General features: G+C 37.8%; 1 protein-coding gene across 1 annotated transcript; it reads right to left on the reverse strand.

Moving 5' to 3' along the window:
• Window positions 1-240: 240 nt before the first annotated feature.
• LOC110114679 (synaptotagmin-2) lies at window positions 241-13,837 on the reverse strand. The gene is given in 11 exon segments (XM_028695796.1): window positions 241-689; window positions 7,396-7,524; window positions 7,589-8,267; window positions 8,364-8,440; window positions 8,960-9,034; window positions 9,135-9,236; window positions 9,344-9,462; window positions 12,741-12,780; window positions 13,091-13,273; window positions 13,457-13,564; window positions 13,676-13,837. Coding segments are annotated over 11 exon segments (1,803 nt in total). The 3' UTR covers window positions 241-560.
• Window positions 13,838-14,155: the final 318 nt, after the last annotated feature.

Genomic DNA, 14,155 nt, shown 5'->3' on the forward strand with positions numbered 1-14,155 from the left:
TCATCATCACATTAGTCATTCTAGATCATAATACTAACAAATCATGAAAAATACAACTAAAATAACTTTGCATGTCATTCCCTCCATTTTTACAATAACCAAATGCAGCCTTCTGGTTAGCATAATATCTATATATAAAAACTCTAACCTGATTTTGAACATCACAGGAATTCTCTCTACATACTCGTAAACAGCAAATTTTTTAAGCTAATAGAATATTTACCATTTAAGCCATGCAGATACTGAAAACAAAATAAACCAATAAGGTAAATAAGGGCTAAACCTTCAGGAAAATTTCACAACTTTCTGAGTCCTACTAAAAAAAACGCAGTCAAATTTACATATAGGGATGCCTTGAATGATTGTCATGGATGCTTTGTAAGATTGAATGAATTGAAGTAATTTGTTCATGAAATTCCCATCTTAGAGGATTGCAACTAGTCAGATATACCTACATGCATGCATTCTTCTATGTATAAAATGATGCGAAAACACCAAAAAAAAACTACTAACTTGATATTTCTTTTCGAGTGTGCTTCTTCAAGTGAATTTTATAAGCTCTATGATGGTTTCCACTGCAATTCAACTTGAATGCGACCGTTCTTAGAATCGATGAGGTGATACTTCTCATTGATTCGCTTGTTTGTCACAACATCTGATAAGCTGATGATCACATAGCCCAGGTTTTCCTGTTTGTCACAAAAGTAGTAGATTACTAAATTTGGACAGTTTTAAAGTAAAGAAGAAGATACCCAAAAAAAAAAAATCAATAAAAGATTATGATCAGAATTTCAACTGGAGCAGAAAGTGTTCATTAACGATTTAAGTTCATTCAGTACTGTTTCAAAGGTAGCTTTATAGGCACAATTTTAGATCGGTCCAGCCGATCCAAGCGGGACCGGCCCAGCGCAACCGAGGCGGAAGATCTCTGCCTCTTTCGGTAGTCGTTCGGTCAGCATGAGCAAAACGAACTTTTTAGGAAGGATTTTAGAGGGTTTTGGGAGGGAAATTTGAATGTAGGTATAGTTTGTTTTCGTAGGATTAGGACATCTTGAATTTGGTTGAGATTTGAGATCTCTTAGAATTAGGTTTTCTTTTGGGCTTTAGCGGCGTCTAGAGATTTGGGAGAGATCGATCCTCCTCTCGAATAGAAGATCAATTGTAGCTTGTTATTTTCCGTTTCCCTTTTATCAAATAATACAAATTATCTACTGTTTTTGTGGTTTCGTGTGGATTTTGGTGGAGAAAGCTTGCTGTTTATCGAAGATTGATATGAAATACTTGAGATCCACAAGTGTTTCCTATCATACACCTTAAACTTGAACCTCAATAAATAGGTCACACATAAAAATAGACTACCTACTCTCTCAACCATGGCTTCTCAGCAATCTATCAGGTGAGTTCTATTTGAAGAAAGAATTCGTAACAGAGAATTTTTTTTGAAATTATACTTATCAAATCGAATGCAATAATGAATAGGAAGCTCCAGTCAAACCACAAGCCTGGCATTGTCTTTGGCGTTTTCTTTAAAAAGTAAGCAGGGAGAGTTGCATTGTTTTCCGGTAACAATAAGTATGGAATTAAGGCTCTGTTTGAGATGATTTTCTTACTGTTGTCTAAAACTATCTTGTAGTACAAATTTTTTTAGTTGAAAAATTTTTTAACTTAAAAACTGCTTTAAAAGCAATAAAAAAGCCGCCCCAAACGAAGTTTAAGATATGATGAATGAAGCCACAAGTTATGCTAAAAGCTAATTCAGGCAAACTGTACAAGTATGTGCATGCAAGATGACAATTTATAACTAGGGTGCCAATATACGAAAAGAATGACATTTTTGGGATAGTACTCGTAAATATTCACAGTAGATAATAGTCAGCAAGAAGATGCAGCATATTTTCTGATCATCGACGAGAATAATGAATTCTAAGGTTACAATTATTATAACCAGAAAAGCCTATTTTCGGCTTGGTATGAAAAGGTCTAATGTGTTCGATACAAATGCATGCTAAAATTAAGAGATAAGTTGACGAATTACTTAGTAATTGATCAACATAAAGCATTAGGCCTTGCTTTTGTACTATCTTTGCTTACACCTAAGAGTATTATTTTATGATTATTTGAATGATTTGTTGGATGTGATGAATGATGTTGCGATATTTTCTATAATTAATTTTAGTTATAATTAGATGATAATAAATGGAAGTGATTAATGGAAAAAAAGTTCCTCTAAAATCAAAGATGATTTATATGACTGGTTAATGATATCATTTGGATAAACCACATTTTGATGCCTTTTATTGACAATTTTTTTGTTTTTTTTTCTTTGATGATATTTATTTTTGGTAAGACATGAGTTGATCAATTGGTGCATCTCAGGAAAATAGTTGAGATTTTACAAGCAGAAAAAGTATATCTGAAGCACGATTAGTTGGGCCTGGAAATGAATTTTTTCTATTGAAGGTGATGAGGTCAAAGTGATTAATAAGAGGTCAAAACCTACACTTTTATATGATATTATAGTTTTCATAATTTGACTACTTATTCTTAAACCCTAACCAAGACTCCTCAATGCTCATACCTCCTTACAAGCATCCCGAACAAATAAATAAACCCGAAGAATTCTTGGGATACTGTTAGTTCGCACATCGTGATGCTATACAATTAGGGAAAGATTCCCAAGGAATACCGATGTGTAAATCTGAATGTCATCTGTATATGATCAATAAGGGTCATGCCAATTGAGATGCGCTCATCTCAGCTGCTATGATGTGGTATGCACTGGGAGAAGCAGGATAGAACAAAAAGGCAAACAAAGAACCAGAAAGCTTCTTCTATATTGATATTCAAAAACTAGCTTCTTCCCCCAAGTCGAAGGAAGATAAAGGGTCTGCTATCATGAGGCGGGTAGTCCCCATGCTGAAAATGGCTAATACAAGTAAAAAGTTAGCCTGCACTATATTTACCTAAAGAAGCACTAGACGAAGTGGCAAACATTCTAAACCATCAACTAAAGAAGTGTAAATAGAAATAAACTATGTATAGTAACTATTAAACTATGTATAATACTATGATGCACCGCATCATTCTCCCCCACTGTCTGAAAAGCATGAGTCCGTGGAAGAAATGATGGTAGGAGCTTGGTCGGGAGGGTGGTATGTGGAGAGATCTGCAACATTGAAAGTAGACGACATGTTAAACTCTGCCCACATGCATCTCCTTGATCAGTTGCGGCCTCCAAGATGAATCAGGGATGCACAATTGATTGTGCTTGAACAGATAACCACGCCGTATGGTGAAATCCAAAGAAGAGACGTTATCTTGACAGTCCTTCCATATGGTGGTGATGTCAGCATCACCAACATAAAGTTGTTTTAGGCACTCGAGCCTGGTAAGCTCCGTTTGGAGTTGTGTGAGGAGAGCCAATTTCGGATGAAAACAGCGCCGGCTAAGGGCATTAGCAATGAAATTCTGAGTGCCAGTTTTATGTTTCAAAACAAATGAGAATCTATACAGGTATAACAACCATTGGGCATGTATTCTGTTTATGTGTTTCTAGCTTTTGATGAATTGCAACGCCTTGTGGTCGCTGCATAACACGAATTCTTGATTTAACAAATAATGCTTCCACTATTTCAACGCCCTGACGACGGCATACAATTCTTGCTCGTAAATAGTCCATTTTTGTCTCGCGGGGCTCAATTTTTCACTAAAGAAATCGATCGGCCTATTTTCTTGGCTTAAGACAGCGCCAATTCCTATGGTTGATGCATCTGTGTCAACATGAAAAGGTCTCTCAAAGTTCGGGAGAGCCAAAATCGGTGCCATGGTTAACGCCAACTTGATGGATTCAAAGCTGCGTTGTTGCTCCTCCATCCATTAAAATTATTTGAACTTTAAATAGTTTGTGATGGGTGCCATAAGTATGCTAAAACCTCGGATGAATCGGCAATAGAAGTTGGCGAGGTCGTGAAAACTTCGCACTTAGAAGAAGGATTTTGGGACTGGCCAACCGGTAATGACATCTATTTTTTTTGGATATGTTCTAACACTTTCCACAGAAAGTATGAATCCAAGGAAGTAGACACCCGGTACGGCAAATCCACATTTAGAGAGATTTAGATAAAGTTGATTTTGCCTTAAGACCTCCAAAATGCTGGATAGATGGGCAAGGTGATCAGTTAGAGATTCGCTATACACGAGAATATTGACAAAATAGGCAACACAACACTTGTTAAGAATTGGCTTGAGGATTTCCGTCATCAATCTCATGAACGTCGACGGTGCGTTGCACAACCCAAAGGGCATCACCTTCCATTCATAAAAACCATAACGCGTCTTCAAGATCGTCTTCCACTTGTCGTCAGGCCGGATTCTTATCTGGTGATACCCACTGCGAAGATCCAGCTTTGAGAATATGGTGGCACTTGTTAGCTTCTCCAATAATTCATCAATTCTGAGAACAAGAAAATGGAACTTTATAGTGATCCTGTTAATGCTGCGACTGTCCACACACATGCGCCAACTCTCGTCTTTTTTGGGTTCAAGCAGTGCCGGAACGACACATGGACTAATGCTAGGTTGAATGAGCTTGTTTTTTAACAATTCCTCCACAAGTTGCTGCAATATCTGATGTTCTTTTGAACTTAATCGGTAGTGTGCCAAGTTAGGCAGAATAGCCCCCACGTGGAAGTCAATTTGGTGCTGTAATGTTCGCGCGCAATGGCGGGAGTATAGGTGGCAGGTATTCGGTTAGCACATCTTGGAATCGTTCCAAGAGCTCCTTGACGTCAGTATTTGAGCTCGGTGGCTGCTCCCTTGTGGCTTGCTCCTGGACAATTAGTGCAAATATAACAGAATGTTGTTTCCAAGAGGATATAAGAGTGTTACCCGTGACCAAGTGCATAGCTGTCTTGGCCTCAAGATCCTTGGTTTGGTTGTCAGGTCCCTGTGGAATCAACCTCAATCGCTTTCCCTTCCAATCAAATGAATAAGTGTTGGCTCTCCCGTCATAAGCCGCACCGACGTCAAATTGCCAAGGCCGACCCAAAATCAGGTAACACACATCCATGTCCAGCACGTCTCAAAGTACTTCGCAAGTATAATGTTTGCCAATGGATAACACAATGCGGCACATGTCGGACACCACAATGTCCATTTCCTTCTTCACCCAACTTATTTTGTACGGCTGCGGGTGCTTGGTTGTTTTGAGATGGAGAGCATGTACAACCGCACGAGATGATGAGACACTATATTTTTGGTGATCTCGCTATCAATAAGCAGGTCACACACCTTGCCATTAATTGTGCACCGGGTCCAAAAAATGGCATGGCGCTGAGAGCTGCTTGGCTTCCACGGTGCTAACAATAGCTTTTCCATGACACAAACAAGTGGTTCGCTCTTGTCGCCTTCAACTTCCTCAATATCTGTCTGATGATCCTCGCCTTGGTTGCCACTTTCTTCCTCTTCTTCCTTATCCAACAATTGCAACTGTTGTTGGTTGGGGAACACATTAGACTTATGTCCCACTTGAAAACATCGAAAGCACTTAATAACTTGGGGTCGGGCATAAGGATTCTCCTGAGTTGGCGTAACAGTTTTGGGCTGAAATCTCGGCTCCGCGCTTGGCCTAACAGGACTCCCTGACGGACTAACCTCAAGATGTGCCATGATTTTCTTAGCAGTTGGAACGAATGAACGATTGGCCTGGTGGCATTAGCGCTTTGTTCGTGGAATTGCCTTCTGGGAGGATGGCTGCGGGAGTGTATGTCTAACTACATCTTCGCCTTAAGTGCGAAGTTAACCGCCTCCAATAATGACCATACCAAATTGAGCGCTAGCTTGTCTCGAATGGCATCTTTCAGTCCACCAACATATCTAGCGACCAGCTGGCTGGTCGATTCATTAAAGTCATTCCTAGCACCTAGCCTATAGAACTCCTCGGTATACTCGCTCACAGAGCGACCACCTTGCGAACACTGTTGATACTTCAAATAAAGCAATTGTTCATAATCTGTAGGAAAGAAATGCACCTGCAACAATTGCTTCATGCGTGCCCAGCTGTGCACGTCACCCCGACCTTCCCTCCTCCGGGCTTGAATTAGATGCGAACACCACGCACTTGCGCCGCTTTTTAGTCGAAAAATGACATATTTGACTTGCTTCCCGGGCTCAATCTCCATATACTCAAAGAAATTTTTCACGGCTCTCTCTCAATCTAAATAGTCTTCAATATGTAATTGTCCTTAAAAGAAGGGTATATCGAGCTTCACTCGAAACTCACCGCGGTGTCGATCATGACCCATTGGACGATAGGGCGGTGCCGCAATATCTCTGTCAGATTCGTGAAAAGGCTCCGGGATGTAATTCCCACCATCGTCTTCGAAGTTTGATAGCTCTTGGAAGATTGGTGCTCGCACTCGATCACGAAAACCACGAGCCTTGTGCCGATTTGGTGGTGTCCTCATCAGTTTAGGGATGTTTTCTCCAGTTGGAGCTCCCGCTCCATATCCTCGTCGGAGCTCCATCGCCAGGCGCTCAAAATTTGTAGCCATCTCATCCAGCCGCTTCACAACGTCAGCATGTGCTACCTAGAGGTCCTCTAGGATGCGATCCTCGTCGCTCGTCATATGCTTGCTACTCTCTGCCATCTCTCCAAGCCGTAGGCTCTGATACTAGCTCTGATGTGGTATGCAATAGGAGAAGCAAGATAGAACAAAAAGGAAAACAGAGAACCAGAAAGCTTCTTCTATATTGATATTCAAAAACTAGCTTCTTCCCCCAAGCCGAAGGAAGATAAAGGGTCTGCTATCATGAGGCGGGTAGTCCCCATGCTGAAAATGGCTAATACATGTAAAGATTTAGCCTGTACTATATTTACCTAAAGAAGCACTAGAAGAAGTGGCAAACGTTCGATAGCAGCAACTAAAGAAGTGTAAATAGAAATAAACTATGTATAATAACTATTAAACTATGTATAGTAACTATGATGCACCGCATCATGCTCGATTTCAATTTGATCATCAAGGGAATATTTAGAGTATATCTTTCCTATACATTGAGTCAAATATAGCGGAATTCATTTAACTCGATTACACAGATAGATCAAAGCATTTAGAAGCAATAACTAATCTTAGTTAAGTTCTGAACAGTATACAAATATGAAGGGCACAACAATTGCAATAGTTTATACACAGCAATTAAATCAATTCCGTAACCGACCACTATTTAGTTCACATGCCAAATCAACATAATGACAACCTATCTACTTAAGGAAGCTCAATAATAAAAGAAAAAAAAGTTAAACTATAGCAATGTTAACAAGGCAGAGATGCCTATTTCAAATAAAAGGACCAAGTTTTCTTATGCAGTATTGCTCAGATGAATTACAGTAGATACCTTGGAGTATATGCCGATGCTTGGCGGCCTGCTACGAACCTCTAAATGCATCTTATCACTAACAGGAGGTTCCTCACAAACAAACTGAAACTCTTCTTCCCAACGTGGATCTCTGCTTTTTTTTATATGCTGCAACGGAAAGCATATCATTCATCTGATAGTCAGCCATAATGCCAGGAAAAAAAAAATGTACCTTTGTTTTTTTCTCTTCACCCCTAAAAGTTATTCGTACGTAAGGATTAGTGTGGTGTTTCCCTTCGAGGTCTTGAGCTTCATGAATTGTAACAACGAGCAAGCCACCACCAGATGGAGTGCCTTCTGGAGCCTTTTCTACTTCTTTAGAATTTTCGCTAACTTCTGGGAAATCATCTTCCTTAAATGGCTTATAAGTTACTTCCGTAACTAACTGTCCTCGTAACTTATCGTTTTGAGCATCATTACGATCCAGATTCTTTAGCAACTCAAGTGTCAACAATGTTGGCTCATCAGGAATAAGATCTTTAAGATGAATAATATTCATTCCCATTTTTTCATGCCTGCCAACCTGTTACAATATGAATGTTCAATAGCACGTTGAATTTGATAAACAGAAGTTATAATAGGCAAAGAAAATTGAGCAAAATGCCTGTTCCCAGTCATAAACATCAAGCACCAAGGCTTGAGATTCTGGATCTGTAACAACTAACTTGAATTCTTCGTTCCATTCTGGATTAAGGTTACTCTTCTTTACAGTAGTTTTCTTTGATGGAAGGCTGTCATCCATAAGCTTAAGTTTCACATACGGATCTGCTTTGCCCATTAGATCTTTCTTTCGCAGCTTTTGAGCTCTTAAAACATTTACATGCAGAATTCCAACTGGCTTCTTCATGGCTCTACAAGAAACAATATAAAGATTAAATAATGGATTTGTTAAAAGAAGAAAACTTGTTTTAGTCTGAAAGAGCTGGAAAATAAATAAATGTCACTACTTTGCTGCATCCATAACAACCACTTCCAGTGTTCTAGGCCATAGATACATGCTCGCAACTTGATTCTTGATTGTATCCTGGAAAAGCGAAAAAAAAGTAAATAAAAACATCATACCGAGTGCATGAGATAATTAGGATAGGATAGTCTTCACAGCTAATAGCACACTCTACTCAGTAAATTATCACAAAGTACATTTTGAAGCATTCTGATCACATGTGGTGGCACCTCTTTCCAGAATATGTAATCAATATATCTTATTGTTTAGCCTAAGATCGAAAAAAAATAGTCTGAGAAGGTTCATCCTCCCAATTCTATGCAGAATGACTTCTCTAATACTGTCACGGGAATGATTCAAAAAGTTTTCAACACTGACAATCAGACTGTAACTCAAATCCAATTTTCTGGGACTGTAAGATACTGTGACCTGCTGCTGGAATACACATTACCATCAAACTGAAACATAATTTTATTTAATTAAACTTCAAATCAGGTAACCAAGCTAGTTGATCAATTGTCTAATTATGTATTAGACTCAAATCATTAAAGATGCAATACTATCCAATATAACGGTAAAGGAAATAGATTAGATAAATACCTGAACAAATCTGTAAAGACCAGGAATTGACATAACATCTGCTCCCAAAAGTTTCAGCCCAAAGTCAACATGTGGCTACAAAACCCAATGCCAAAGATAGTTAAGAAAGCTTGAAGATAAGCAAAAACAAAAGAATTAATAATCAAAAGTAAATATAATCCATTATCAAACTCACCTTATCCATCAGTGAAACAAATATCTTTGCAAAACACGGAAAGGAAGGGACCAAAGGTTTTAGAGTGATTCGGGGTGCTAGAAAAACTTGAAGATCTACCGCCTGCAAACTCAAATTGGTTGGAAAATCAACAAGGTTTATTTTTTACTGTGAAGACCATATTAGTACAGCTATTCTATTAAACTTGTAAATATTGTCAAGTTGGCAACCTGTATTGTAGCTTTTAAACCGAAGGCTTTAACTGCAACAGTTATATTAGGATTTCCAGCCCATTTAATAGATAGTTCCATAATCAATTCTTTCTCCTCGGTTATATAGACTTTGATTCCTGACAGTGAACAAAAAAAAAAATTATGAGTTGCAAGCAAGAGTAATCAGCTGATACAGGAATATTCATTTTTTGTTTTCAAGTGAACTTATCAAAAAGTCTTTATGATGGGATATTTATTCATTTGAAGATGTGTGTAGCATAATTATATGCATTTTACCAAAATGGATAATCATTCAGTTATATTATGAAACATAAATGCATTTCATAAATATGGCAAAGAAAAGCAAGTATGCCATCCTTCCTCTTTGAAGAATATACTAAGGTGGTGATCACTCATACAGAGTCACAGGCATGCTAGGTCATCAACAACAAACTTTGCAAACTCATCAATAAATTACATTGTTAGCTAGTTAATATAAAATTTTAACACCTACAAAACAAAACCAAAATGCAGATTTGGTCAACCCAAAAAAAAAGCTACACTGGTATATGTTTGAAAAAAATTACTTGATGTGGAGCTCAAGTTTTACAATCAGCGTCAGAAATGTAATTCATTGTGTTGCATCAGTTCCTTTTATCTGGTGTTACTGATGCAGTTACAGAAGCCTGTCTATGCTACCATGACTTCAATAGCATTCTTCTGTTTTCCCATACCACTTAGGGTATCTTTAACAGAAAAATCTATTTTCCATTTCAAAATACAGTAACATTCATATCAAACAATAAATCAACTCCAACCAAACTTCATTTTTAACACAAAAAAAAAGAATATTTTGTGTATATTCTTTCACAACAAATCTTTTACAACAGAGAAACAGAGCAAGCAAGAGAAAATGGGTTTCTGAACAGTGCGATATCAATATTGTCGTCGCATTATTCACAATCGAGATAAAATGGAAAAATGTGTTTCCATATGACATTCGGTTGGTTGCTTGACGGAGCTGCAAACGAGCGAATGACAAGTTCGGTTGGAGATGCCCTTTGCTGCTACATATACATCTTAATGTCTATTCCTATTTTCTGCTTTTTTAGTAATTATTCTCTGCTCCAAACTTCATTTTTAACACAAAAAAAGAATATTTTGTGTATATTCTTTCACAACAAATCTTTTACCGCAGAGAAACAGAGCAAGCAAGAGAAAATGGGTTTCTGAACAGTGTGATATCAATATTGTCGTCGCATTATTCCCAATCGAGATAAAATGGAAAAATGTGTTTCCATATGACATTCGGTTGGTTGCTTGACGGAGCTGCAAACGAGCGAATGACGTTCGGTTGGAGATGCCCTTAGCTGCTACATATACATCTTAATGTCTATTCCTATTTTCTTCTTTTTTAGTAATTATTCTCTGCTTCGTTTTATTCTCAGCATCAGAATTGCTGCTTTGCATCTCCTGCGATGGCCGAGAATGATTACACCTTTTAGCTTTACTGTTTTGCTGTCTTAGAATGAGTACTAGTGATATATAATGCCAGAAAACTGTAAGAGAGGAACCAAATGTACAATTGAGTTTTTCCTGGTTCGTTGTTCACTCTCCGTTGCGCTTCTAGGCCAAAATTGGTATATCAGCAAAGGAGTGGTATTTGTAAAAGATGTAGCGTGTCATTGCTAATTTCGTGAAAAGGTGCCGCGTTAGTGGAAATTCTGGAATTCATTGGACCAACGTCCACATCGAGTAACTCGTGGGCTCTTATTAAATCAACGGTAACATGATTATCCATTCACCAAAACATTTTTTTCTCATTAATTATATACTAATTTATTATTTAGTTTTAAGATTAGTTATTAATTATGTAGCATTTATAAATTATATATTTTTCTACAGATTATATTAGAGTAAGAAATAAATTTTTTTTTGCCTCTTATTTTTTAATGTCATCAAGAGTTCTATCGCTATCAGGATTTTAATCTCTTATTTCGCTCGCCATAAGGATTTCTAAATCGTTATACATAAACTTACCTGAGCTTGCAATCCTTCACGCAAGATAGACCTCTCATTTGCAAGTGCTCGCCTCAAAGTCGTTGGCTTCGTCACCGGTATTCGAAAGCTGTTTCGCCAACCGCATCACTGGCGAACTCACAGACTAACTCATCGTTTCCACCAGTTGCAATCTTTGGTCATCTGCATCTCGCCCGTTGCGTCGCCTTTGTAGTTGCGAGCTCACTTCGACTCCCAAAACGCGTCGGGGGCTAGCCTCGCCTCAATCTCGACCTCACGAGTCTACTTCTGGTTTGCAATCTTAAAAAATAAACTGAACTCTCTTCCCTCTCTTCATCGTGAAGATGCCTTAACACGAAATATCATCCCAGAAAAGCTTCTCCTCTGCAGCCTCAATCTCTTAATCGCCATGGTCAATGAAAGCTTCTCAAATCTATCATTTCTTAGCACAAACTAAAAAGGTAAAATTATCTCCAATGAGCCGAACCAGTTATGATGTTCATAAGTGAAAAAAATAAAGACAGATCTTTCGTGCAAACAGGGGAAAACAAACCAGAATCAAGTACAAACAATCACAAAACACATTGATTTACGGGTTTGACGAAGATGTCTCCATACAAGGGAGGGATCATATTTCACTAATTTGGAAAAAAAAAGGGATTACAATAGCTCTCTCTCTTACTCTCAAATAGCAGCTTATATGCCCTTCAAATAGATTTGAGATAAAACAAAATAGAAAAAACTTTAAAATCTAATCCCTAATCAAATTAGCCTAATTAGGAAAAAATCAGCTCCTTAATTAATTACAATAACGAGCTACTAAAGCTTTTCAAATAAAAGTTTATTTCAATTTGAAAAATAATTCCAAATCAATAATCTCTACCTCATCTTTCACTTCAAAATGTGAAAGATGACAAATAAGGCTTCAATATTAGAACGATTGCATCTAGAAGGTTGCCTACGTACCCCCTCAAAAGGGGTCAAGTCCAGCATAATTCTTCAAAATGTGAACAATCAGTCATGAGCTTTAATGTTCACCAAACTCCTATAGTAGGTGAACTTCTGAACTTGTACCTTTATGAGCATGTTTACTAGATTCTCTTTGGTATCTATCTTCTTCAATTGAACATTGCCTTCAGCAATCAAGTCTTGAATAAAAATGGAACATCACATCAATGTGCTAGGTACGAGCGTGAAAGAATGGATGTATGGCCAAACATATAACACTATGACTATCACATAACACCGTCAGAGACTTCTGGTCAACTTCTAAATCATCAAGTAGGCCCTGCATCCATATTGCCTCCTTCATTACCTTTGTGACTGTCATGTACTTAGCAACAGTAGACTAAAGTCCTGTTAACTGACTGGACCTCCTGCCAATGTGAATAAGTACCCAATCGTAGACCTACACCTATCAATGTCACCGATGTAGTCTAAATCAGTGCAGTATACACATAAATAAAAAACAAATGACTGCCTCTCGAATACCAAGCCTACATCAATTGTACCTTAGATACCTCAGGATACTTTTCACAATCTGCCAATGACTCCTTCCTAGATCATGTATAAACTTGCATACAACACCAACTGCTTGTGATATATCTGGCCTAATATAAACCATGATGTACATCAGATTGTCAATTGCACTAGCATAAGAAACCAATCACATATCTTTTCTCTCTTGATTATCCTTAAGAATTGATATGAACTCAACTGGAAGTGAGATGCAAGGTGTAGACTCACCGCCTTGCTCGAGTCATCAATCACAAACTTTTTCAGTACCTTTCGAACATAAGCTCCTTGTGAGAGCCAAACCTTTCTAGCCATTTTATCCATCAGAATCTCCATGCCAAGAATTTTACATGCTTCACCCAACTCCATCTCAAAATATTTTGATAGTTGCTTCTTTATCCTATAAATATCAGTCTAGTTGATAGATACAATCAACATATCATCAACATATAGAAGCAACTAGATGAACTCACCATTGATTAATTTCTTGAAATATGCATGATGATCATACTAGCTTTTTGTGTGCTCCTCTCTTATCATGAAATGATCAAGCTTCTTGTACCACTACCGTTGTAACGGCTTTAACCCAAATAAAACCTTGTCCAATCTGCAAATTAAGTCTTTTGAGGCTCCATATCTAAGTGAATGTAGCATATAGATCTCCTCCTGCAATTTTTCATGTAAGAATGCAATCTTCACATCAAGCTGTTCCAAAATCAAACCATAGTGAGCTACAAGTGCTAAGAGAACATGGGTTGAGGGATGCTATACCACTGGGGAGAATACCTCATCATAATCAATCCCTTCTCATTATACAAAGCCTTTTTCCACCAACCTATCCTTGTACCTCACATCAACTCTATGAGATAATTCATTCTTTGCATACACCCATTTACACTCAATAGCATTTCTTCCTTGAGAAAGCTTCACTAACCTCCAAGTAACATTCTTCTGAAGAGATTTCATCTCTTCATCCATAGTCTTCTTCCAAAAATCACCATTAGGATTGTCAACTGCTTCCTTGTAGTGACTAGGAATTTGATACGCCTTAGGTTTCACAAATTAGGGTTTGCCCTAATTTTCCTTCAAGGATGAAGTTTCTCCACCAAATCAAAGTTAACTCAAAACAAGAAGAATGAGAGGAAGAACAAAAGAGCCTTGCATTAATCTTCAAGACAAAACAAAAGACAAAGCTAGTCCACTTCGAGAAGGACCAAATCTCCCAAAAGAAACCCTAGAGAAAACAAGAAGGAAAAGAGAAAGAACTTTCTTCACATGATGCCCCTAAATAAACCC

This window comes from Dendrobium catenatum, unplaced genomic scaffold (genome assembly GCF_001605985.2).
Source record: "Dendrobium catenatum unplaced genomic scaffold, ASM160598v2 fragScaff_scaffold_674, whole genome shotgun sequence".
NCBI classification, from domain to species: domain Eukaryota; kingdom Viridiplantae; phylum Streptophyta; class Magnoliopsida; order Asparagales; family Orchidaceae; genus Dendrobium; species Dendrobium catenatum.